The 27747-nt window shown below is 47.1% G+C and overlaps 1 protein-coding gene across 1 annotated transcript in view; it reads left to right on the forward strand.

Moving 5' to 3' along the window:
- Positions 1–27747, forward strand: part of LOC140197454 (olfactomedin-like protein 2A) — a 42078-nt gene that overhangs the window by 6686 nt on the left and 7645 nt on the right. Inside the window, exons 2-6 of the mRNA XM_072257412.1 lie at positions 7826–8056; positions 13202–13309; positions 24081–24263; positions 25943–26126; positions 27305–27490. Coding sequence (XP_072113513.1) covers positions 7826–8056; positions 13202–13309; positions 24081–24263; positions 25943–26126; positions 27305–27490 — 892 coding nt within the window. The remainder of the gene's footprint in view (positions 1–7825; positions 8057–13201; positions 13310–24080; positions 24264–25942; positions 26127–27304; positions 27491–27747) is intronic.

Raw genomic sequence — 27747 nt, forward strand, 5'->3', positions numbered from 1 at the left:
GATTGGACAGGCTAGATGCAGGAAGATTGTTTCCGATGTTGGGGAAGTCCAGAACGAGGGGTCACAGTTTGAGGATAAAGGGGAAGCCTTTTAGGACCGAGATTAGGAAAAACTTCTTCACACAGAGAGTGGTGAATCTGTGGAATTCTCTGCCACAGGAAACAGTTGAGGCCAGTTCATTGGCTATATTTAAGAGGGAGTTAGATATGGCCCTTGTGGCTACGGGGATCAGGGGGTATGGAGGGAAGGCTGGTGCAGGGTTCTGAGTTGGATGATCAGCCATGATCATAATAAATGGCGGTGCAGGCTCGAAGGGCCGAATGGCCTACTCCTGCACCTATTTTCTATGTTTCAGTGGTTTGTAAGTTGATGGAGAAGATCCTGAGAGACAGGATTTATGAACATTTGGAGAGGTATAATATGATTAGGAATAGACAGCATGGCTTTGTGAAAGGCAGGTCGTGCCTTACGAGCCTGATTGAATATTTTGAGGATGTGACTAAACACATTGAAGGTAGAGCAGTAGATGTAGTGTATATGGATTTCAGCAAGGCATTTGATAAGGTACTCCATGCAAGGCTTATTGAGAAAGTAAGGAATCATGGGATCCAAGGGGACATTACTTTGTGGATCCAGAACTGTCTTGCCCACAGAAGGCAAAGAGTGGTTGTAGACGGGTCATATTCTGCATGGAGGTCAGTGACCAGTGGTGTGCCTCAGGGATCTGTTCTGGGACCCTTACTCTCCATGATTTTTATAAATGACCTGGATGAGGAAGTGGAGGGATGGGTTAGCAAATTAGCTGATGACAAAAAGATTGGGGGTGTTGTGGATAGTCTGGAGGGTTGTCACAGGTTACAGTGGGACATTGATAGGATGCAAAACTGGGCTGAGAAGTGGCAGATGGAGTTGAACCCAGATAAGTGTGAAGTGGTTCATTCTGGTAGGTCAAATATGATGGCAGAATATGGTATTAATGGTAAGACTCTTGGCAGTGTGGAGGATCAGAGTGATCTTGGGGTGCGAGTCCATAGGACACTCAAAGCTGCTGCGCAGGTTGACACTGTGGTTAAGAAGGCCTACAGAGCATTGGACTTCATCAATCGTGGGATTGAGTTTAGGAGCTGAGTGGTAATGTTGCAGCTATATAGGACCCTAGTCAGACCCCACTTGGTGTACTGTGCTCAGTTCTGGTCGCCTCACTACAGGGAGGATGTGGAAGCCATAGAAAGGGTGCAGAGGAGATTCACAAGGATGTTGCCTGGATTGGGGAGCATGCCTTATGAGAATAGGTTGAGTGAACTCGGCCTTTTCTCCTTGGAGCGACGGAGGATGAGAGGTGACCTGATAGAGATGTATAAGATGATGAGAGGCATTGATCGTGTGGATAGTCAGAGGCTTTTCCCCAGGGGTGAAATGGCTAACATGAGAGGGCACAGTTTTAAGGTGCTGGGGAGTAGGTACAGAGATGTCAGGGGTAAGTTTTTTACACAGAGAGTGGTGAGTGCGTGGAATGGGCGGCGGGCGGCTGTGGTGGAGGCGGAAACGATAGGGTCTTTTAAAAGACTCCTGGACAGGTACATGGAGCTCAGAAAAATAGAGAGCAATGGGTAACCCTAGGTAATTTCTACAGTAAGGACATGTTTGGGCTGAAGGGCCCGTATTGTGCTGTAGGTTTTCTATGTTTCTACCCTGAGGAAAAGATACTGTCTCTATCTGTGCCTCTCACAATCATATAATCCTCCATCAGGTCTCCCCTCAGCCTCCGCTGCTCCAGAGAAAACAACTCGAGTTTTTCTGCCCCCTCGTTAGAGCACACGCCCTCTAAACCAGGCAGCATCTTGGTAAACCTCTTGTGCACCCTCTCCAAAGCCCCATTCCTACAGTGGGGTGACCAGAACCGTGTGCAATACTCCAGATGCGGCTTAATAAGAGCTTTATAAAGCTGAAACCGAGTATCTTGGTTGGGAGTTGCTTTACTATGGGTTGGCAGGTATTCAACAGGCCAAATAGCCTCCTCCTTTGACCATTCTCTGTGTCTGGGTGTTTTGGAATTGGGTGGTTATTACTTTGAGAGTCGGCCTGGAGTTAGGAAAACTCCCGCACAGATGGGAGGTGTCCAGCATCGCCCGGGAGCCATAACCGCTGGTTCAGCTCAGGAGGGGTGGGATCGGTACTCTCCCCACTCAACAATGCGGCTGATTCCCACTCCAGGGACTGTCACTTCCACAGGCAGACACGTGGAGTCTGAGTATTAGTCACAAGACCAGAGTTAGGTCATTTGGCCCATTGCGTCTGCTTCCCCATTCCATCATGGCTGATTTATTGTCCCTCTCAACCCCATTCTCCTGCCTTCTCCTCGTAACCTCTGACATCCTGACTAATGAAGAACCTGTCAACCTCCGCTTTAAATACACTCAATAACTTGACCTCCACAGCCGTCTGTGGCAACGAATTCCACAGATTCACCACCCTCGGGCTGAAGAAATTCCTCCTCATCTCCATTCTAAAGGGACGTCCCTCTATTCTGAGGCAGTGCCCTCATGACCTAGGCTCACCCCGCTATGGGAGACATGCTCCCCTCATCCACTTTATCTGGACCAACCTTTCTCAACCCTTTTTGCCCTGGAGGAACCTTGAAATAGCTTTCAGGTCTCAGGGAACCTCTGTGTACAAAAGCAGTGGCAGTTGGAGTTCAACCCGGAGAAGTGTGAGGTGGTACACTTTGGAAGGACAAACTCCAAGGCAGAGTACAAAGTAAATGGCAGGATACTTGGTAGTGTGGAGGAGCAGAGGGATCTGGGGGTACATGTCCACAGATCCCTGAAAGTTACCTCACAGGTGGATAGGGTAGTTAAGAAAGCTTATGGGGTGTTAGCTTTCATAAGTCGAGGTATAGAGTTTGAGTCGCGAGGTAATGATGCAGCTCTATAAAACTCTGGTTAGGCCGCACTTGGAGTACTGTGTCCAGTTCTGGTCGCCTCACTATAGGAAGGATGTGGAAGCATTGGAAAAGGGAAAAGAGGAGATTTACCAGGATGCTGCCTGGTTTACAGAGTATGCATTATGATCAGAGATTAAGGAAGCTAGGGCTTTACTCTTTGGAGAGGAGGAGGATGAGAGGAGACATGATAGAGGTGTGCAAGATAATAAGAGGAATAGATAGAGTGGATAGCCAGCGCCTCTTTCCCAGGGCACCACTGCTCAATACAAAAGGACATGGCTCTAAGGTAAGGGGTGGGAAGTTCAAGGAGGATATTAGAGTAAGGTTTTTTACTCAGAGAGTGGTTGGTGCGTGGAATGCACTGCCTGAGTCAGTGGTGGAGGCAGATACACTAGTGAAGTTTAAGAGACTACTAGACAGGTATATGGAGGAATCTAAGGTGGGGGGTTATATGGGAGGCAGGGTTTGAGGGTCGGCACAACATTGTGGGGTGAAGGGCCTGTACTATGCTGTACTATTCTATGTTCTATAAAAGATTATATCTACAGCTCACAGTACATTACAGTGATCAGTAAATTGTAGATACAATAATTCAAAAATAATTGCCAATACTTTTTTTAGAGGATGAATTTTTAGCCAACTTTTCTTGAAAAGAAAACAGATAGTTAAAGTTAGCTTACCTTTCTTGAAATTAATCTTTCTTTCCCTTTCATAAATTTTAAAAACTCAAAAGACAAACAGAATAAATTTCTGTTAAATAACTGGTTTAAGCCGAAATGAGATTTAATTTTTCCAGAGGTAGGCTCAGTAGATTTAATTTAAATAAAGGTTGTAAATTGATTTTAATTAAAACTATTTACAACATGAAAATTTATTGACAATGTTGAATAGTGAAGTTACTAAAAACCATAAGCCAAAGCAATATGAATGAAAATATAGCCTAAGGCACAATTTTATACAAAACTTTGAAAAAACATTTTCTTACTAAGTGGTATGACTGAAATAGGTTCAAATACAGGCCCAGCATGTGAAACCTGTGCTTGTTTTTTGCTGCACAAATACTCAATTCTGGGTTGAACTTGAGATAAGCATTCATGGATTTCACCTTCAACTGTAATGAAACGATCTCTATCCTTGCTCTTGATGCTTGTTCAACAAAAAAAGCTTGCTCACACATGTTAGAAGTTGAAAACTGCAGCAAAATGTTCATTGCTTTCCTATGAATGGCAAGATTTCTTTCACAGAAATCCAGAACTTGTCCAGGGGCAGGTCAGTAAATCTCATCTTGAGTGCATGATCAGACTGCAGCTCACAAAGTTCTTCCTCTGCTCTTGACGTTCTCAGGCTGAGCAGAAGATTCAGAGAAAGGGTTCCTCACCCAGTCATACACTTGTGTTGAAAGGGAGGAAAAATACTGTTTAATTTTGTTCTGCAGTTATTCCAGGTGGTTTTCAATAAGACTCCAGACTTTTTGATATCCTTCCTCACTCTCAACCCCAAACAGCAGTGGAAACATTTCAAGATTTCCTTTTGCAACATGATTGCTCCAAAGATTCTCTTTTGTTTTAAATCCAAGAATCTTCTGACTTGAAGTCAAAATATTTTCTCCATGGCCTTGCAGAGACTTGTTCAACTGGTTCAGACTGTATGATGAAAAATGTCTGCTAAGTGGGTTAGTTTCTGCAGCCATTCTTCATCTTCAAAGCACTCAGCAAAATCTGGCCTACTATTTTCCTGAAAGTCCTCCTGCAATTCACCTTTCAGCTCAAACACCCTGTTGAGAACTTTTCCACTGCTAAGCCACTGGATTTCTGTCTGTAGCAGGAGATCGGTCTGCTCTTTGTTTAGGTTTTCACACGGTCTTTTAAACATTCTCAACTCTTTGTTTAATAAGGTTAACCATTTTTGTAGCATCGTCCAGAACTTCTCTCATTTCATCTCCAAGAGTTTCTGACATCAGCACCCCTCTGTGAGGAAGACAATGTGTTGTGACAACGTCAGGATTTTCTTTTTTTATAAGAGAAACTAAACCTCTCACAGAGCCAAGCATTGATGGGGCACCACCAGGACAGATGCCAACACAGTTCCTCCAAGACAGACCTTTTGTTTCCAGATATGAAACAAAACATTAAGTACATCTTGGCCTTTGATTGTTTCAGTCAGCTGTTTGCAACAAAGTTTTCTTGAATTGCACCTTCATTTACAAATTTTACAAATGATATAATAGATTTCAATGGGTACATTTAATGTCAGAGAAATGTATATAATATACATCCTGAAACTCTTTTATACATCCATGAAAACAGAGAAGTGCCCCAAAGTATAAAGTATGAATGGCAGTTAAACGTTAGAATCCCAAACCCCCCAGCTCCCCTTCCCACGCATAAGCAGCAGCAAAGCAACGACCCCCATCCCCCCAGCAGAAAAGCATCTGCGCTCCCCCCCACCGAGCACTCAAGCGTGCAGCAAAGCACCAATAAAGACAAAGACTTGCAGTACCCCAAAGACTATTCTTTCACCCTGTAATTCGACATAACACAGGCTCTGTCTCTTTCCCCAATAAGGAAAAAAGAGGTGTCCACGTTTCACAGCAAGAGGGGAGACATAACAAAGAAACTTACTGATTTATGGTGTTAGAAGTGACTTCATTGGTGAAATCTGTTGACTCATCAATGTGGATAAAGGAGCTGTTGTTTTTCAGTTTATCACACAAAAACTCTTCAGCATCATGTGACATGTCATCAATACATCAACTTATCGTACTGTTTGAGAGTGAAACCCTTTCAATTTCTCACACTGCACCTTGGCCTAGCGTTTTACCCACAATAGTTTTACATGCTGCCATTATTAGGTTGTCAGCAACTGTGTGACTTTTCCTTTTCTTGGTAATAAGTTCTGTTACTAAATAAATAATTTCCTGGATATTTTTACTGGCTGTGATTTTATTAACGAAATCTTTTACTCTGTTTTCAGATTCCAACAGCAGTTTAAAATAATCAGCACTTTTATGAGTCATATGGCTGTGATTTGTAGTTAAGTGTTTTTTCATTTTTGCTGGAGCCATTGCTACATTTGTAAGTTGTTTGCCACAGACTAGGCACAATGGAATAGGACAACGTGGATCACCAGTCCATGTAAAACCCATTGATAAGTAGCTTTCATTGTAAAGACAGACTTTTTGTGTCCATTGTTGCACTAGTGCAGTGAAGTGACTCGGAAGATTGTAATTCTTCATCATTAACCTCATCAGAATTGTCTGTAGGCGTAGTCATCGAATCCTTCTCTTCCGTATCACACCTCCCCTTCAAAAATTGCCTCACTGAGCCATCTTTAGAATGAATATTTCCCTCCAACTTTCTACTACACCGGTAGATTTTGTTTCGTCCCATAAGTCAGTCGGTGGCTCATGAGGGGAAGTTGGGAAAGGTAATTTGGGGCGGAGAGGCTGACGTCACAGCAGAAGTTGGGCGAGTCTATTCAAAGCTCAGAAAACACACTTCACGCTCCTCATCAGCCTACTGTCCTCCCTTCTGTGTAATACATCACTCACCAATTATCACCCTACCATCCTCCCCTCTGTGTGATACAGCAATCACCAATTATCACCCTACCATCCTCTCCTCAGTGTAATACAGCGCTTACCAATTATCTGCCTACCATCCTCCCCTCTGTGTGATACAGCAATCACCATCAATCTATTCTCCTCCCCTCTGCTGGGACCCGCGGAGAGGAGGTTTAGATAGAGTGGGTGCGGAGAGGGGGTTTGCGGAGAGGGGGTTTAGATAGAGTGGGCGGGGAGAGGGGGTTTAGATGGAGTGGGCGCGGAGAGGGGGTTTAGATGGAGTGGGCGCGGAGAGGGGGTTTAGATTGGGCGCGGAGAGGGGGTTTAGATTGGGCGCGGAGAGGGGGTTTAGATAGGGTGGGCGCGGAGAGGGGGTTTAGATGGAGTGGGCGCGGAGAGGGGGTCTAGATTGAGTGGGCGCGGAGAGGGGGTCTAGATAGAGTGGGGGCGGAGAGGGGGTCTAGATAGAGTGGGGGCGGAGAGGGGGTTTAGATAGAGTGGGGGCGGAGAGGGGGTTTAGATAGAGTGGGGGCGGAGAGGGGGTTTAGATAGAGTGGGCACGGAGGGGGGGTTTAGATAGAGTGGGCGCGGAGAGGGGGTTTAGATAGAGTGGGTGTGGAGAGGATGTTTCCTATAGTGGGGGGGGGGGTCCAGGACCAGAGGACACACCCTCAGAATAGAAGGACATCCCGTTAGAATGATTGGCAATAGGTGCAGGAGTAGGCCATTCGGCCCTTCGCGCCAGCACCACCATTCACTGTGATCATGGCTGATTATCCACAATCAGTACCCTGTTCCTGCCTTCTCCCCAAATCCCTTGACTCTGCTATCATTAAGAGCTCTACCTAACTCTTTTTGAAAGCAACCAGACAATTGGCCTCCACTGCTCTCTGAGGCAGAGCATTCCACAGATCCACAACTCTCTGAGTGAAAAAGTTTTTCCTCTAAACTAGCCACTTGCCAAAACAGAGATGAAGAGGAATTTCTTTAGCCAGTGGGTGGTGAATCTGTGGAGGTCATATGACTGGGTGTATTTAAAGTGGAGGTTGATAGGTTCTCAATTAGTCAGGGTGTCAAAAGTTGCAAGGGTTGAGAGGGATAATAAATCAGACCAGAGTTGCTGGGCTGGTTGGCCGAATTCTGCTCCTGTGTTTTATGGTCTAATATGGCGGGGGAGGGCCTGTTCATCTGTGGTTCTGGCATGTGGGGGTGGGGTAGAGCGGTAGACGAACAGGGTGGGTTGGCTGTAAAACTCAACACAGACTAGATGGGCCAAATGGCTGGGTTGACTGCTGTCGTTTTCTGTTTGCCCCATCAAGGTCGGCGCTGAGTCCAGGGGGCTGGAGGAGCATGTCTGCATCAGTCAGTGCTCCGTCACGCCGCACGTTGCCACGGCGCAGCCGAGTGGTGACCGGGTCGGGGGGTCCCGCCCTCAGGAGGCACTCGGTCAAGGGTCAAAGTGCAAGTGTGACTGCGGCGTTGAGCCATGCAGGACGGCGGCCAAGCAGTGGGAGGCCAGACCCCGGGCACCAATGCTGGACCTGGTCACAGTAAGTATATAGACTCGAAGCAAAGAACTGTACGGCACAGAAACCGACCATTCGGCCCAGAATGTTGTGCTGTTCCAGTTAAGTTAAATAGCCAGATCTCATCCCTTCTGCCTACACAATGTCCGCATCCTTCCATTTTCTTCACATTCATGCACTTATCTAAACGTCTCTTAAAAGTCCCTAAAATATCTGCCTCTACCACCACCTCAGGCAGTGCGTTCCAGACACCCACCACTCTCTGTGTAAAAAAAAAAAAAACTTGCCCCTCACATCTCCTTTGAAATTACCCCCTCACCTTGCCTTCTGGTACCAGACATTTCCACCCTGTCTGCCTACTCTATCTATCCCTCTTATAATATTATAAAACTCTATCAGATCTCCCTCGGCCTCCACCAGTGCAGAAAACATGTTTGTCCAGCCTCTCATGATAGCACGTGCCCTCTAAACCAGGCAGCAGCCTGGTAAACCTCTTCTGCACCCTCTCCAAAGCCTCGACATCCTTCCCATAGTGGGGAGACCAGAAGCGTACGTGGTACTCCAGATGTGGCTAGCTGGAGTTTTATAAAGCTGCAACCTAACTTCCTGATGAAGCTCCCAGTGCCGCGGACACAGACGCACTGGGTCCGGTGCCTGGGACACAGCACAGGGGGGGTGAAGGCTGATGCAAACAACAGTGGCCCGTATCAAGTTTAGATTGGGACAGGCTGTTTTCTGGCAAAGGTGTACTTGGTAAGTGGGAGGTCTTCAGAAGTGAAATTGAGAGAACAGAGTTTGTATGTTCCTGTCAGAATAAACGGGAAAGGTAGCAGGTTTAGAGAGATATTGAGGCCCTGGTTATGTAAAACAAGGAAGTGTATTGCAGGTGTAGACAGCAAGGAACAAATGAGGTGCGTGAGTATAACAAATGCAACAGAGCGCTGGAGGAGGAAATCAGGAGGGCTGAAGGAACATAAGGACATATGAAGTAGGAGCAGGAGTAGGCCACCTGGCCTGTCGAAACACCAAATCCCCTCAAACTTGCAATTAAATATAGCTGCTGTGATCTCTTCTTCATAATTACACCAATATGTTGGGCTCAGGGTAGAACTTCGGAGATGTTGGCATTTAATGAGACCATGGCTGATTTGGCCGTGGACTCAATTCCATCTCCCTCCCTTTTCCCCAAAATCCCTAATTCCGCTAAATCCGTCTTTAATAAATTTAATGGGGTACCTCTACTGCTTCCTCCGGCTGAGAGTCCCACAGGCTCACGCCTCTCTTGGAAAAGCAATCTCTCTTCATCTCTATCCTAAATTTATTCCTTGAACCTTGAGGTTGTGTCCCCTTGTTCTAGAACATTGAACATAGAAATGTGCAGTGCATTACAGGCCCTTCGGCCCTCAATGTTGTACTGACCATGTAACCTACTCTCGAGACTGCCTAGAATTACCCCAGCACATTGCCATCTATTTTTCTAAGCTCCATGAATCTATCTAAGACTCTCATAAAAGACTATTGTTCTGGTCTAGGCATATGCATAGGCATTGGCTGGGCATAGCTCAAATACCATCTATAAATTTGCTGATGACACAACCATTGTTGGTAGAATCTCAGGTGGTGACAAGAGGGCGTACAGGAGTGAGAGATGCCAACTAGTGGAGTGGTGCCACAGCAACAACCTGGCACTCAATGTCAGTAAGACGAAAGAGCTGATTGTGGATTTCAGGAAGGGTAAGACAAAGGATCACATACCAATCCTCATAGAGGGATCGGAAGTGGAGAGAGTGAGCGGCTTCAAGTTCCTGGGTGTCAAGATCTCTGAGGATCTAACCTGGTCTCAAAATATCGATGCAGTTATAAAGAAGACAAGACAGCGGCTACACTTTATTAGGGGTTTGAAGAGATTTGGCATGTCAACAAATACACTCAGAAAGTTCTATAGTTGTACCGTGGAGAGCATTCTGACAGGCTGCATCACTGTCTGGTATGGAGGGGCTACTGCAAAGGACCGAAAGAAGCTGCAGAGGGTTGTAAATCTAGTCAGCTGCATCTTGGGTACTAGCCTACAAAGTACCCAGGACATCTTCAGGGAACGGTGTCTCAGAAAGGCAGCGTCCATTATTAAGGACCTCCAGCACCCAGGGCATGCCCTTTTCTCACTGTTACCATCAGGTAGGAGGTACAGAAGCCTGAAGGCACACACTCAGCGATTCAGGAACAGCTTCTTCCCCTCTGCCATCCGATTCCTAAATGGACATTGAATCTTTGGACACTACCTCACTTTTTTTTAATAGTCAGTATTCCTGTTTTTACATGTTTTTCAAAAATCTATTCAATATACATAATTTATTTACTTGTTTATTTATCACTTTTTATTTTATTTATTACTATTTTTTCTGGATTATGTATTTCATTGAACTGCTGCTGCTCAGTTAACAAATTTCATGTCACGCGCCGGTGATAATAAACCTGATTCTGATTCTGATTCTGACTTACCAATGGAAATAACTTTCCTGTCTCTATCTCTTCCACAATGAAATGCTTCTATATGATCTCCCCTTGTGAATTCTTAATTCCAGAGAATATAGTGACTCAAAGTCTCCTGGCAGAATCCTCTCTCCACCATCAACCTGGTGAACCTCCTCTGCACCAGGTCCAAAGCCAATATATATCTTTCCCCCCAGTAAGGAGGTAAGGGTGGGATGTTGGAACCAAGGTGGGAAGAAGAGGTTGGCAGAGGACCGGGGATGGGAGGGGGGAAGAAGAGGGCAGTTCAGGGCAGAAGAGACAGGAGGACAATGACAATGGAGGTCAAGCAAGTATAGGAGAGGAGGGTGGGGAAGGGAGATCCAGGGAGGGGGATGATGGATGGAAATGTGGAGAATGAGGCGTGGGTGGAGGAAGGAGATCAGAGGGGGAGGGTGGGGAAGGGAGATCCAGGGAGGGGGATGGTGGAGGGAAATGTGGAGAATGAGGTGAGGGTGGAGGAAGGAGATCAGAGAGGGAGGGTGGGGAAGGGAGTCCAGGGAGGGGGATGGTGGAGGGAAATGTGGAGAATGAGGTGAGGGTGGAGGAAGGAGATCAGAGGAGGAGGGTGGGTAGGGAGGTAGGAGAGCTGGCCCACTGCAGAAAGGAAACACTTAACTGGACAATGTGGATGTACGGTGGAGGATGTAGGAAAACTGGGGACCAGAGACAGGTCATCACTCCTGGGAAAAACCTGCAGTGGCTGGGGAACTGATGTTCCCTCGAGCTTCTTCACTCCGCCTGCCGGAGAGGGCTGGATCTCCTGATGCCACCCATTCGGTCTGACTTCCCCCTTTCAGGCTGGAGATGTAACACCTCATATCGTCCAACCTGATGGCACAACAATCGATTTCTCTAACCTCTGTTCATACCCCACCCCATTCACTCTTCTTCCATTCCCCTTTCTAGTTTGCCTCTCGCCCCTCCTCACCTGCCCATCTCCTCCCTCTGGTTCACTTTCACCCTCGGTCCACTCTCCTCTCCTATCAGATTCCTCATTCTTCCAGCTCTTCCACCTATCACCCCCAGCTTCTTACTTTATCTCCCCCCCCCACTCACCTGGCCTCACCTATTGGCTGCCAGCTGGTACAACTCCCCGCTGCCCCCACCACCTTATTCTGGCTTCCTCCCCCCTCCTTTCCAGCCATGGTGAAGGCTCTCGGCCCAAAACATTGACTGTTTATTCGTTCCCACAGATGCTGCCTGGCCAGCTGAGTACCTGCAGCATTTTGTGTGTTTTACTGAGGATTTCCAGCACCTGTTTATGATGGTCCTTTCCTCCCCCTCTCCATCCCCTCTCCTCCTACAACCTTCTTCAATGTCTCCACAGTTCCTCCTAGACCCCTCTCCTTCCACTCTGGTCACTTTTCTTCACTTCCCACCCTCTCCTTTGTAGTGTTATTTATCATAAGACATAGGAGCAGAATTAGGCCATTCAGCCCATCAATACTGCTCCACCATTCCATCACGGCTGATTTATTATCCCTCTGAACCCCACTTTCCTGCCTTCTCCTGTAACCTTTGATGTCCTGACTAATCAATAATCTTATCAACCTCCACTTTAAATATACCCAATGACTTGGCCTCCTCAGCCATTTGTGGCAATGAATTCCACAGATTCACCACCCTCTGGCTAAAGAAATTCCTCCTCATCTCTGTTCAAATGGATGTCCCTCAATTCTGAGGCTGTGCCCTCTAGTCTTAGACTGCCCCACAATAGGAAACATCCTCTCCACATCCACTCTATCTGTGCCCTCTGGTCCTAGACTCCCCCACTACAGGAAACATCCTCTCCACATCCACTCTATCTGTGTCCTCTGGTCCTAGACTCCCCCACTATAGGAAACGTCCTCTCCACGTCCACTCTATCTGTGTCCTCTGGTCCTAGACTCCCTCACCATAGGAAACATCCTCTCCACATCCACTCTATCTGTGCCTTCTGGTCCTAGACTCTCCCACTATAGGAAACATCCTCTCTACATCCACTCTATCTGTGCCCTCTGGTCCTAGACTCCCCCACTACAGGAAACATCCTCTCCACGTCCACTCTATCTGTGTCCTCTGGTCCTAGACTCCCCCACTGTAGGAAACGTCCTCTCCATGTCCACTCTATCTGTGTCCCTGGTCCTAGACTCCCCCACCATGGGAAACATCCTCTCCACATCCACTCTATCTGTGCCTTCTGGTCCTAGACTCTCCCACTATAGGAAACATCCTCTCTACATCCACTCTATCTGTGTCCTCTGGTCCTAGACTCCCCCACTACAGGAAACATCCTCTCCACATCCACTCTATCTGTGTCCTCTGGTCCTAGACTCCCCCCACTATAGGAAACATCCTCTCCACATCCACTCTATCTGTGCCCTCTGGTCCTAGACTCCCCTACCATCGGAAATATCCTCTTCACATCCACTCTATCTAGCCCTTTCAATATTTGATAGATTTCAATGAGATTCCACCCTCCCCCCATTCTAAGTGCCAGGGAGTACAGGCCCAGAGTCATCAAACACTCGTCATACGTTAACCTTTTCATTCCCAGGAATATTCAGACACTTGGTAGTGACTGCCCTCTGAGAGACAGGTTGGGAGGTGGTTGGTGCTCCCACTATGTCTGCCTGACATGGCTCCTCCTGCCCACAGATCCAGGCAATGGCTGCCAACCTTCAGGGTATCCTGGACCACACCGAGACCAAGAGGCTCAATGCCTTCTCTGCCAAGCTGGCTGGACAGCTGCGGAAGCTTGAGAAGGTACGTGGCCTCCGTTCCGCTGGGAGTGGGGATGTTTCTGCAATGTAAAGGTCAGGGTGATGTCCTGGCGAGGGTGGTGTACAGACGACTGAAACAGGAACGGTCCTTGAAAGGCAAGGAAGGGTTTGCAGGGTCAGTTCATGGTCAACCCAGGCAAGGAACCCATTCCCTTTAGAAGAGGAGTACGTCAGAGGTGCCCTATGTCCGGCCAGTTGTATGCGATCTGTGTCGAACCATTCCTGTGCCTTCTTTGGCAGAGGCTGACGAACTGGACATGGAGGTCGTCCTCTCGGCCTACGCTAACAACATGCTTCTGAGGATGACAGATGCCAGTGACCTGTGGAGGATGCGCGAGTGCCAGGAAGTTTTCTCGGCAGCGTTCCCTGCTAGGAACAACTGGGCGAAATGTTCTGGACTTGTGGTGGGTCAGTGGCAGGTGGACTCCCTGCTGGAGGAGATGAGAGCTTTTGAGTGGAGCACCAGGCATCTCCTCTATCTGGGAGTCTACCTGAGTCCTTCTGGGAAGACCTGGCTAGCGAACTGGCGGGACCTGGAGACGAAAGTCATGGCCCAGCTGTATTATTCCCAGAAATACCTGCCATTGTTGTTCCACTGTCATCCCTGCTAGGGTATCTTTCCAGTCAACTTTGGCCAGCTCCTCCCTCAAGGCTCCGTAGTCCCCTTTGTGTGTGTACGCGACTGGCAGCTCTCCACCTCGGGACCCTGCAGAGATTCCTGTATGCTGAGCACCCTCCCAGGTGGTACGTGTTGGCATCCCATTTTCTCCGAAGGGGCTGCTGTCTTCAAAAACAGATGTGGCTACCGCCAGCAGGTATCAGCTGTGTTGCTTTGCGGAGTCTGCCCGGTTTCTATCAGGATCTACTGAGAGTCTGGAACGTGGTTGCTTCAGGCCAGCAATCCACTCCTCTGGCAGAGGGCGTAGTCCGGGCTGACCCCTACCCTGCCACAATGGATGTCAGTGCGGCTCAGGAGTGTGGAGTGACTCCGGCTGGGCTCCCTTTGCACCACCGGAGCTGCTTGTCAGGCCCAGGCCCCGCAATCTTATCTGAGAGCTGAGCCCACACAACTTGAGCTGTCTCTCATCAACACCCACAATTCCATGAGTAGGAGGTACCTGTGTGGGCTGCTGCTCCACACCCTCCACTTCCTAGCCCTTGTCCACCGTCCCGACACGACACGGCGGGTTGTCTTTCCACCTGGAGGTGAAGGGGGTCCCCAGTGGAAGTGTCTTTATGAGGGAGTTCTTCCCATGCACCTTGGGGATCTGGAGTGGAGGCTGCTGCATAGAGCAAGTCTCTGTAACAATCAACACACATAAAAGTTGCTGGTGAACGCAGTAGGCCAGGCAGCATCTCTAGGAAGAGGTGCAGTCGACGTTTCGGGCCGAGACCCTTCGTCAGGACTAACTGAAGGAAGAGTGAGTAAGGGATTTGAAAGTTGGAGGGGGAGGGGGAGATCCAAAATGATAGGAGAAGACAGGAAGGGGAGGGATGGAGCCAAGAGCTGGACAGGTGATAGGCAAAAGGGATATGAGAGGATCATGGGACAGGAGGTCCGGGAAGAAAGACAAGGGGGTGGGGGACCCAGAGGATGGGAAAGGGGTATATTCAGAGGGACAGAGGGAGAAAAAGGAGAGTGAGAGAAAGAATGTGTGTATAAAAATAAGTAACAGATGGGGTACGAGGGGGAGGTGGGGCCTTAGCAGAAGTTAGAGAAGTCGATGTTCATGCCATCAGGTTGGAGGCTACCCAGATGGAATATAAGGTGTTGTTCCTCCAACCTGAGTGTGGCTTCATCTTTACAGTAGAGGAGGCCGTGGAAAGACATGTCAGAATGGGAATGGGATGTGGAATTAAAATGTGTGGCCACTGGGAGATCCTGCTTTCTCTGGCGGACAGAGCGTAGATGTTCAGCAAAGCGGTCTCCCAGTCTGCGTCAGGTCTCGCCAAGATATAAACGGCCACATCGGGAGCACCGGACGCAGTATATCACCCCAGTCGACTCACAGGTGAAGTGTCACCTCACCTGGAAGGACTGTTTGGGGCCCTGAATGGTGGTAAGGGAGGAAGTGTAAGGGCATGTGTAGCACTTGTTCCGCTTACAAGGATAAGTGCCAGGAGGGAGATCAGTGGGGAGGGATGGGGGGGACAAATGAACAAGGGAGTCGCATAGGGAGCGATCCCTGTAACAAGTTCCTTAGTTTGTACACAGACCTCCCAGCCCCATGTCACTTCTGCGGGCTGAAGGAGACCGTGTATCACATGTACGTGGAGTGTGTGAGATTGCAGCCCCTGCTTGTTTATCTGCAAGAGCTGCTTCTCGACTTCTGGTTACATTTTAGTCCCATCCTATTTATATTTGGTCATCCAGTAAGCAGTGGGGGGGGGCATGGAGGGATTAGATTAGATTATGAGGACACACAGTCCTCTTTTATTGTCATTTAGTAATGCATGCATTAAGAAATGATACAATGTTTTTCCAGAATGATATCACAGAAACACATGACAAACTGACTTAAAAACTAACAAAAACCACATAATTATAACATATAGTTACAACAGTGCGAAACAATACCGAATTTGATAAGAACAGACCATGGCACAGTAAAAGTCTCAAAGTCTCTCGAAAGTCCCATCATCTCACGCAGACGGTAAACCTCCAGCGCCGCCAACCTGCCGATGCAGCATCCCGGAAGCATCCGACCACAGTCCGACTCCGAGTCCGTCCGAAAACTCCGAGCCTCCGACCAGCTCTTGAGCACTGAGCACCATCTCTGCCGAGCGTTTCGACCCTGGCCCCGGCAACAGGTGATAGGCAAAGCAGAGGATTTGGGGCCTTCGTCTCCGAAGATTCTCGTTCGCACAGTAGCAGCTGCAGCGAAGCGGGCATTTCAGAAGCTACTCCAGGTGTTCCTCCGTGTTTCTCACGGCTGTCTCCATCAAATCCGGATTGTGTACATCCGGGATGAGGATGTCCTTGTCTTGGGGCTGGCTAAAACAGCCATCCGTGGGTCCTGGAAACGAGTGGCAGAGGAATCTGCCCCGGCAGACTGCCTGGCGATATTTAGCGAGTATGTTCGTGCACGGGTAACCACTGAGAGGGAACACACGCTGCCCACGGCGACCATAGAGGCATTCCGGGACCGTTGGGCTCCAAGCGGGATTAGGGCCATCATTGACAGAGATGGAAACACTTTAGTTTAATGTCGTCTGTCTAGTAGTTGTGTAGTAATTGTGTTAGTCACTGATTTGTGTATATTGTAGCACTGAATTTGTGATAAAGATATTTTGTAAGGTGCGATTTGCACAGAGCACAGCTTCGATTTGCACAGCAACGGCTGGAGTCATTTGGAAGGAGGCATGTTCTGGGTGATGTGGGTCAGTAATGATGGACGCCATCTTTTTTGAGGCATCACCTTTTGAAAATGGTGGGCAGGGTGGTGCTCTTGATGGAGCTGGCTGAGTTTACAACCCCCTGCATCTTTTACCGATCCTGTGCAGTGGCCCCTCCCCTCCCCTCCCTCCACACCAGACGGTGATGCAACCAGTTACAATGCTCCCCAAGGTACATCTGTGGAAATTTGCAAGAGTATAGGTGACAAACTAGGAGACAACTACTTTACCAACTTCAAAGTATCACTGGTTGTTAGATTCTAGTTTCTCATGACTATGGCGATTGATCTTGCAAGTAAGGAATTCAAACATACACAGTTTATCAAATGGTCATTATCCATAACGACTAAATCAACACACACAAAATACTGGAGGAACTCTGTAGGAACATTTAGATTTACTAGAATGTTTTCTGAGTTTCATCTCCTAAGTTGAAGAGAAAGGTTGAACAAGTTGGATCTTTATTCTTTGGAATGTAGAAGGTTGAGGGGGGACTTGATAGAGGTATTTAAAATTTTGAGGGGGATAGATAGAGTTGATGTGAATAGGCTTTTTCCATTGAGAGTGGGGGAGATTCAAACAAGAGGACATGGGTTGAGAATTAAAGGGCAAAAGTTTAGGGGTAACATGAGGGGGAACTTCTTTACTCAGAGAGTGGTAGCTGTGTGGAACGAGCTTCCAGCAGAAGTGGTTGAGGCAGGTTCGATGTTGTCATTTAAAGTTAAATTGAATAGCTATATGGACAGGAAAGGAATGGAGGGTTATGGGCTGAGTGCAGGTCGGTGGGACTAGGTGAGAGTAAGAGTTCGGCACGGACGAGAAGGGCCGAGATGGCCTGTTTCCATGCTGTAATTGTATATGTTATATGTAGGTCAAGAAGTACTTATGGAAATGAATAAACTGTCGACATTTCAGGCCAAGGCCTTTCTGGGGGAAGACGCCAGAATAAAAAGGTGGGGAGCAAGGAGGAGGAAAACTGGATAGGTAAAGCCAGGTGGGTGGGAGAGGTAAAGGGCTGGAGAGAGAAAGGAAGCTGATAGGTGAGGAAATTGAACAGTAGGAGATGGGGGATGATAGGCAGGTGAGAAGAGGCAAGAAGCTAGAGGGGTAAATTGATGAAGAGGGAAGGAGAAATTGATGTTCGTGCCATCATGTTGGAGGCTGCCCAGAACATGAGGTGTTGCTTCTCCAGTCTGAGAGTGGCCTCATCATGGCAAAAGAGGAGGCCGTAGACTGACACGCCGGAATTAAAATGGTCAGCTACTGGGAAATTCTGCTTTAGGTGGATGGGGGTGAATGGAGCGGATGTGCTTGACCAAAACAGTCCCCCAATTAATGACAGGTCTTACCCATGGAGAGGAAGCACCAGATACAATAGAGGACATCAACAGACTCACAGGCGAAGTGTTGCCTCACCTGGAAGGACTGTTTGGGGCCCTGAATGGAGGTGAGGGAGGAGGTTTTCTGTTGCTTGCAGCGATACAGTAGTGCTAGAGAGTTTGTGAACCCCGTAGAATTTTCTCCATTTCTGCATAAATGTGACCTAAAATGAGATCAGATCTTCAAGTAAGCCCTAAAACTAGGTAAGGAGAACCTAGTTAAATAAATAACACAAAAATATTGTACTTGTTAATTTATTTATTGAAAAAAATGATCGGATATTACATGTATCTGTTGGAGAAATGTATGTGAATCTTTGCTTTCAGTAACTGGTGTGACTAACTTCAACCAATCATTTCTGGTAACTGTTGATCAGTCCTGCACATCGGCTTGGAGGAATTTTAGGCTATTCTTCCTTACAAAACTGCTTCAGCTCTGGGACGTCGGTGGGTTTCCTTGCAGGAACTGCTTGCTTCAGGTCCCTCCACAACATTTCTATAGGATTAGGTCAGGACTTGGCCATTCTAAAATGCAAATTTTCTTCTTTTTTGAACCATTCTGTTGTTGATTTACTTTTGTCTTTCGGATCATTATCTTGTTGCATCATCCAGCTTCTATAAGCTTCAGGTGACAGACTGCTACCCTGACATTCTCCTGTAAAATGCCTTGATACAACTATGGATTCTCTGTTCCCTTAATGATTGCAAGCTGCCCTAGCCCTGAGTCAGCAAAGCAGCCCCAAACCATGATCCTTCCACCTTGCTTCCCATTTGGGATGAGGTTTTGGTGCTGGTGTGCTGTGCCCTATTCCCTCCAAACATAGCAATGTGCACTTCTGCCAAAAAATTCAACTTTTGTCTCATCTGTTTGCAGAACATTGTCCCAGAAGCATTATAGAACATCCAGGTGGCCTTTTGCAAACTTGAGACGTGTAACAATATTGTTTTGGAGAGCAGTGGTTTCCTCCACAGTGTCCTTCCATGAACACCATTCTTGTTCAGTGTTTTTCTTGTAGTGGACACATGAACAGAGACTTTAGCAAGTTCTAGAGATTTCTGCAGGTATTTTGCTGTTACCCTTGGGGTTTTTTTCACCTCCTTCAGCATGGCATGTTGTGCTCTTGGCGTGATCTTTGCAGGATGCCCACTCCTGGGGAGAGTAGCAACAGTACTGAATTTTCTCCATTTGTCGACAATTTCTCTTACTGTGGACTGAGGAACACTCAGGTCTTCAGAAATGCTTTTCTAGCCTTTTCCAGCTTCATGCATCTCTACGATTCTTCTTCTAAGGTCCTCTGAAAGTTGTTTTGATTGAGGCACAGTGCACATAAACAGATCTCTCTTGGGAAGGGCAGGTTCTGACTTTGTGTCTTTTTTATAGGGGAGGGCACCTCTACAACCCACACCTTCAATCTCATCTCAATGACAGGAACACCCATCTTCAAATAGCTTTTGTAGAAGGCATTACCCCAGAGGTTCACATACTTTTTCCAACAAATACATGTAATATTGGATCATTTTTCTCAATAAAAAATGAACAAGTTTAATGTTTTTGTCTTGTATATTTAATTGGGTTCTCTTTATCTAGGTTTAGGACTTCTGTGAAGATCTGATCACATTTTGGATCACATGTATGCAGAAATAGAGAAAATTCTACAGGGTTCACAAACTTTCTAGCATCACTGTACGCGCCGGGGGGAGATGAATGGACAAGGAAATCATGGAGCGAACAATCCCTAAGGGAAGTTGGGGGGGGTGGGGGAGAGGTAATGATAGATTTAGTGGTAAGATCACTTTGGAGATGGCGATAGTTGCAGAGAATGATGTGTTGAATGAGGAGGCTCTGGTAAGACAAGAGGAACTCGATCATTGTGAAGGCGGTCGGAAGATGCGGTGAGTGCAGATGTCCAGGAAATGGAGGATACAACCCAGAATAGCTGATCCCATTCTGGCCTCAAGCACGAGAAGCCACCTCATAAGCATTTTACAAATCCCCCCTCTTGGAATCCAGCAGATTTTCTCAATCTATCTACATCCGTATTGAAGTTAATTTAAAGGCATCCGTTAGTCTTGCGAGACCGTGGATCTGCGCCTGGAAAGTCTTCACTCTCCAGGTCGCAGGCCTGGGCAAGGTTGTATGGAAGACCAGCAGTTGCCCACGCTGCAAGCCTCCCCTCTCCACAACACCGATGTTGACCAAGGAAAGGGCACTAGGACCCATAGAGTTTGGCACCTGTGTCGTCGCAGAGCAACGTGTGATTAAGTGCCTTGCTCAAGGACACAACATGTTGCCTCGGCTGGGGCTCGAACTCACGACCTTCAGATCGCTAGTCCAATGCCTTAACCACTTGGCCACGTGCCCACACCCTATTGAAGTACGCCATGACAATTGTAACCTTGCCCTTTTGGCATGCATCTTTCTATCTCCCGTTGTAATGTGTAGACCACATCTTTTCAACTGAATGCAGGGCTGTATGCAGCTCCCATCAGGGTCTTATTACCCTTGCAGTTTCTTAGGTCTGCCCACAATGATTCAACACCTCTTTCTAATGATTCATTTTTTACCAACAGAGTGACACCACCCCCTCTGCCTTCCTGCCTGTCTTTTTGATACAATATGTGTCCTTGGACATTAAGACCAATGATTCAGTGATGCCAATAACTTCATAGATGCCAATGTTACAAGTTCATCGACCTTATTCTGTACTGTGTCTTCCAAATGTAACACCTCCCGTCCTGTATTCATCACCCTTTTCAATTTTGTCCCACTTTTACATTGCAACTCATCCTGTTGATTGCAATTTCACCCTGTGATCAGCCTCTCCTTGCTAGCAGTTATAAATGATATGATACTCTGTTAGACACAGGCTGAGGTGTGGGGTCTGATATAGTGAGAAGTTAGATGAATATTAGACACAGGTTGAGGTGTGGGGGTCTGATACCAGTGGGAAATTAGATGATTATTAGACACAGGTTGAGGTGTGGGGGTCTGATACCAGTGGGAAATTAGATGAATATTAGACACAGGTTGAGGTGTGGGGGTCTGATACCAGTGGGAAATTAGATGAATATTAGACACAGGCTGAGGTGTGGGGGTCTGATACCAGTGGGAAATTAGATGATTATTAGACACAGGTTGAGGTGTGGGGGTCTGATACCAGTGGGAAATTAGATGATTATTAGACACAGGTTGAGGTGTGGGGGTCTGATACCAGTGGGAAATTAGATGAATATTAGACACAGGTTGAGGTGTGGGGGTCTGATATAGTGAGAAATTAGATGAATGTTAGACACAGGTTGAGGTGTGGGGGTCTGATACCAGTGGGAAATTAGATGATTATTAGACACAGGTTGAGGTGTGGGGGTCTGATACCAGTGGGAAATTAGATGATTATTAGACACAGGTTGAGGTGAGGGGGTTTGATACCAGTGGGAAATTAGATGATTATTAGACACAGGTTGAGGTGTGGGGTCTGATACCAGTGGGAAATTAGATGAATATTAGACACAGGTTGAGGTGTGAGGGTCTGATACCAGTGGGAAATTAGATGATTATTAGACACAGGTTGAGGTGTGGGGGTCTGATACCAGTGGGAAATTAGATGATTATTAGACACAGGTTGAGGTGTGGGGGTCTGATACCAGTGGGAAATTAGATGAATATTAGACACAGGTTGAGGTGTGGGGGTCTGATACCAGTGGGAAATTAGATGAAGATTACACACAGGTTGAGGTGTGGGGGTCTGATACCAGTGGGAAATTAGATGAATATTAGACACAGGTTGAGGTGTGGGGGTCTGATACCAGTGGGAAATTAGATGATTATTAGACACAGGTTGAGGTGTGAGGGTCTGATACCAGTGGGAAATTAGATGATTATTAGACACAGGTTGAGGTGTGGGGGTCTGATACCAGTGGGAAATTAGATGATTATTAGACACAGGTTGAGGTGTGAGGGTCTGATACCAGTGGGAAATTAGATGATTATTAGACACAGGTTGAGGTGTGGGGGTCTGATACCAGTGGGAAATTAGATGATTATTAGACACAGGTTGAGGTGTGGGGTCTGATACCAGTGGGAAATTAGATGAATATTAGACACAGGTTGAGGTGTGGGGTCTGATACCAGTGGGAAATTAGATGATTATTAGACACAGGTTGAGGTGTGGGGGTCTGATACCAGTGGGAAATTAGATGAATATTAGACACAGGTTGAGGTGTGGGGGTCTGATACCAGTGGGAAATTAGATGATTATTAGACACAGGTTGAGGTGTGGGGGTCTGATACCAGTGGGAAATTAGATGATTATTAGACACAGGTTGAGGTGTGGGGGTCTGATACCAGTGGGAAATTAGATGATTATTAGACACAGGTTGAGGTGTGGGGTCTGATACCAGTGGGAAATTAGATGAATATTAGACACAGGTTGAGGTGTGGGGGTCTGATACCAGTGGGAAATTAGATGATTATTAGACACAGGTTGAGGTGTGAGGGTCTGATACCAGTGGGAAATTAGATGATTATTAGACACAGGTTGAGGTGTGGGGGTTTGATACCAGTGGGAAATTAGATGAATATTAGACACAGGTTGAGGTGTGGGGTCTGATACCAGTGGGAAATTAGATGATTATTAGACACAGGTTGAGGTGTGGGGGTCTGATATAGTGAGAAATTAGATGAATGTTAGACACAGGTTGAGGTGTGGGGGTCTGATACCAGTGGGAAATTAGATGATTATTAGACACAGGTTGAGGTGTGGGGGTCTGATACCAGTGGGAAATTAGATGATTATTAGACACAGGTTGAGGTGAGGGGGTTTGATACCAGTGGGAAATTAGATGATTATTAGACACAGGTTGAGGTGTGGGGTCTGATACCAGTGGGAAATTAGATGAATATTAGACACAGGTTGAGGTGTGAGGGTCTGATACCAGTGGGAAATTAGATGATTATTAGACACAGGTTGAGGTGTGGGGGTCTGATACCAGTGGGAAATTAGATGATTATTAGACACAGGTTGAGGTGTGGGGGTCTGATACCAGTGGGAAATTAGATGAATATTAGACACAGGTTGAGGTGAGGGGGTTTGATACCAGTGGGAAATTAGATGATTATTAGACACAGGTTGAGGTGTGGGGTCTGATACCAGTGGGAAATTAGATGAATATTAGACACAGGTTGAGGTGTGAGGGTCTGATACCAGTGGGAAATTAGATGATTATTAGACACAGGTTGAGGTGTGGGGGTCTGATACCAGTGGGAAATTAGATGATTATTAGACACAGGTTGAGGTGTGGGGGTCTGATACCAGTGGGAAATTAGATGAATATTAGACACAGGTTGAGGTGTGGGGGTCTGATACCAGTGGGAAATTAGATGAAGATTACACACAGGTTGAGGTGTGGGGGTCTGATACCAGTGGGAAATTAGATGAATATTAGACACAGGTTGAGGTGTGGGGGTCTGATACCAGTGGGAAATTAGATGATTATTAGACACAGGTTGAGGTGAGGGGGTTTGATACCAGTGGGAAATTAGATGATTATTAGACACAGGTTGAGGTGAGGGGGTTTGATACCAGTGGGAAATTAGATGATTATTAGACACAGGTTGAGGTGTGGGGGTCTGATACCAGTGGGAAATTAGATGATTATTAGACACAGGTTGAGGTGTGGGAGTCTGATACCAGTGGGAAATTAGATGATTATTAGACACAGGTTGAGGTGTGGGGGTCTGATATAGTGAGAAATTAGATGATTATTAGACACAGGTTGAGGTGAGGGGGTTTGATACCAGTGGGAAATTAGATGATTATTAGACACAGGTTGAGGTGTGGGGGTCTGATACCAGTGGGAAATTAGATGAAGATTACACACAGGGAGAGGTGTGGGGGTCTGATACCAGTGAGAAATTCATTTCCACTTCCGACAGAATTTGCTTTTATTTTCCACTCCCCCCCTGCCCCCCCCCACACATAGAGACTGGACCGTAACAAACCGAGTGTCAGCACTCAGCTGAGAGAGATGTTTGCAAGGGTCGTCCAGCACCAGGAAATGTACCAGAACTTGTCCGTCACCATCGGGGACATGAGGAAGGAGATGAACAAACTCAACGTTCTGCTGCATGAACATTGGGTACGGCCGCTACAGGGACCTGCAAAGGTATTGGCCCAGAGCTTTGGCTACTCCGATCACTGGCTCTCTGCATAGTTTTCTCAGAGATGTGCATTATTTCTTCAACATTTTCATCCAAATTTCCATAAGTTCCAACCAGATTTTACTTAATTTCATCGTTGGAAGGTGTGGGCCGTTCACATCCTTCACTTACCCTCCTGATTCAGAATCAGAATCGGGTTTAATATCACCGGCAAGTGCCGTGAAATTTGTTGTTTTGCAGTAGCAGTACATTGCAATACATAAAAACTATAAATTACAGTAAAAGATATATGTATGAGTTAAATAAATCAGGTTTCTGTATCTCCTCCCTGGTGGTAGCAATGAGAAGAGGGCCTGGCCTGACTGGTGAGCATCCTTAATAATGGACGTTGCCTTTCTGAGACATCGCCCTTTGAAGGTGCCCTGCTAACTGGGGAGGTTAGAGCCCGTGATGGAGCCGGCTGAGTTTACAACTTCCTGCAGCTTATTTCTGATCCAGTGCAGTGCCCCCTAGCCCCCTATCAGACAGTTAGAATGCTCTCCACAGTACATCTGTGGAAACTTGCAACATTCTTTGGTGTCATCCCAAGTTTCCTCCAACCCCTAGTGAAGTGTAGCTGCTGTTGTGTCTGTCTTTGTATTTGCATCAATATGTTGGGGCCAGGACAGATCTTTAGAGACGTTGACACCCAGGAACGTGAAACTGCTCACCCTTTCCACTGCTGATCCCTCGATGAGGACTGGAGTGTGTTCCCTCGACTTCCTCTTCTTGAAGTCTACAGTCAATTCCTTGGTGTTGTTTTGATACCACTCAGCGAGCTGATCTATTTCACTCCTGTACACCTCTGCATCACCATCTGACACTCTCAGCCTCGTGCTGCTGAAAACACTTTCTCCATTGCAACGCCACCGTTAAGGCTGATTTATACTTGTGTGTACCAGCGTGTGCCTTGGCCTACGCCGTTGTGAGCATTTATACTTGTGCGTTGGTGTGTCTGCGTCTCTTTGCAGTTCACCACCAAAACACTAGTTGGCAGTGGGGTTTCTATGCCACTGTGTTGAGTTTCTTTGTGTTGAAACTCAACACGAAGAAACTCAAACTTCAAACAATGACAACTGAAACTGAAGGAAGGTGAATTTTCTGTGCTTGTCCGGCCACTGAGAGACATGGACGAGAAATTGCATTTCAAACATTTTCGGATGTCGGCAGGTAGATTTGACAATTTGGTTCATCGTCTCCAAACATTTATATCGCATCCGTGTACACACAGTATACTCAGAGACCGGCAATCACCATTCGAGTTTTAGCTTCAATGGAAGTTAACAGGCTGTAGCAGCTAGCTACAAACTGGCGTCAAGCACAGGGTCCTCCATAATCTCGGAGGTCTGTAAAGCTTTATGGAAAGCATTGCAGCCAGAGTTCCTTCCCTGCCCTTCAGTCGCCCAATGGGAAGCTATTGCAGCGTAGGAGGAAATGCGATGCTACCAAGCGGACCGATCACAGTTGTTCGCTCTGCGTTGCCGCGACGCGTAGTTACATTTTGGGAGAGGTGTGCATTAGGCTACGGCGTAGGGTTGGCGTACAGTACAGCGTAGGGTACATTGCTACACCGTACCTTTGACGCACAAGTATAAATCAGCCTTCGGGCACCTTGCTGTTCTACAGGAGTTCTGGTCTTTTGCAGGACACAGACAAAGCGAATCAGATCCATCTGTCGTTTCTGAACGGCGAGCCCACGGAGGGCACTGTCCATAAACAAGGGTCCGACCCGCAGCCCACGATGGGATCTCATCCTGCCGCTGATCGGACAGCAGTTTCCACCCCGGAGGCTGTGCTTGGGAGACCACCCGGCAATAACAAGAACACCAGTAAGTCTATGTTGTGCGAGAGCATGGCGCTTGGGGTTGATGCCTCAGCAGTTTGTGTAGGGGAGGGGCCGTGTTTTTGGAGGTTGATGTTCTTGTTTTGTTTTGTGGGGAGGTGGGGATTGGGGGGTTGAGGATTGGGATGCCATTGTATGGAGGGGTGTGGGTCTGATGCTTCCCTCTGAACGATTTTCATGTTCTGTCGTTGTTTCGTGGCTATCTGGAGAAGACAAATTTCTGAGTTGTATATTGGATACATGCTTTGATAATAAATGGAGCTTTGAACCGATCCTTCACCGTGAGAGCTCAGGGAAATGGCAGCCACTGCTCCCTGCTCTGTCCTCACTGATCATTCCAAAGAACTGGACTCAAAACTGAGTCATAGATGCAGAAATAGGCCTTTCAGCCCATCTAGTTCATGCTGAACTGTTATTCTGCCTAGTCCTACTGACCCACACTTGGACCAGAGCCCTCTGTACCCCTTCCATCCACGTACTTGTCCAAACCTCTCTTAAATATTGCAATCGACCCACAATCCACCACCTCCGCCGGCAGCTCGTTCCACACTCTCACCACCCTCTGAGTGAAGAAGTTGCTCCTCATGTTCCCCTTAAGCATTTCACCTTCCACCCTTAACCTATGACCTCTAGTTCTAGTCTTGTCCAACTTTAGTGGAAAAATCCTTCTTGCATTCATCCTAATCATACCCTCCATAATTTTGTACACCTCTGCCAAACCTCCCCTCATTCTCCTATGCTCCAGGGAATAAAGTTCAGCCTTTCTCTGTATCTCAGGTCCTCAAGTCCCTGCAACACTTTGCAAATTTTCTCTGTACTCTTTCAAACTTATTTGCATCTTTCCTGTGACCAAAAACTGCACACAATACTCCAGATCTAGCCTTACCAACATTTTATACAACTTCAACATAACAACTCATCTCCTGTGCTCAACACTTTCATTTTTGAAGGGCAATCTGCCAGAAGGTCCCCTTAGGACACTATCTACCTGAGACAGCACTTTGAAGGGATTATGGATCCCTGATCCCTCTGTTCTACCGCACTCCTCAGTGCCCTACCATTCACCGTGGAAGTCCCACCTTGGTTTGTCTCCCAAAACGCAGCACCTGGAAGAGATCAAGTTCACCTGAACACTGTCTCCCTCTCTCTCTCTCTGGGTTCTAGTCCAAGAAGATGGCTGTGTCGGAACGCCAGTGATGATTGGCAGCCCCACGATCCACAATAGCTACGGTCGGGCGCAAGGAGCCTGGATGAAAGATCCGATCGTCAACCAGGAGCGAATCTACATCGCCAACTATTTCTTCGGGACCACACTGACAGAGTTTCGCACCCTGGAGCATTTCAAACTGGGTAAGCTTTGCCCCATACATGGTGGGCATGCTGTGTTGGTGCCATAGAGCAGGGATCCCCAACCCTTTTTGCACTGCGGACCGGTTTAATATTGACAATATTCTTGCGGACCGGCCGACCGGGGGTGGGGGGGTGTTCAAGTAGGGTTAAACTCACCTCAACATGTCTTTTACAGTTAGGGTTGCCAACTTTCTCACTCCCAAATATGGGACAAAAGCAGCAGTCAAATCCCGGGACACTTTACCCCAGGAAAGACT

The sequence above is a fragment of the Mobula birostris genome, chromosome 5 (genome assembly GCF_030028105.1).
Source record: "Mobula birostris isolate sMobBir1 chromosome 5, sMobBir1.hap1, whole genome shotgun sequence".
NCBI classification, from domain to species: domain Eukaryota; kingdom Metazoa; phylum Chordata; class Chondrichthyes; order Myliobatiformes; family Myliobatidae; genus Mobula; species Mobula birostris.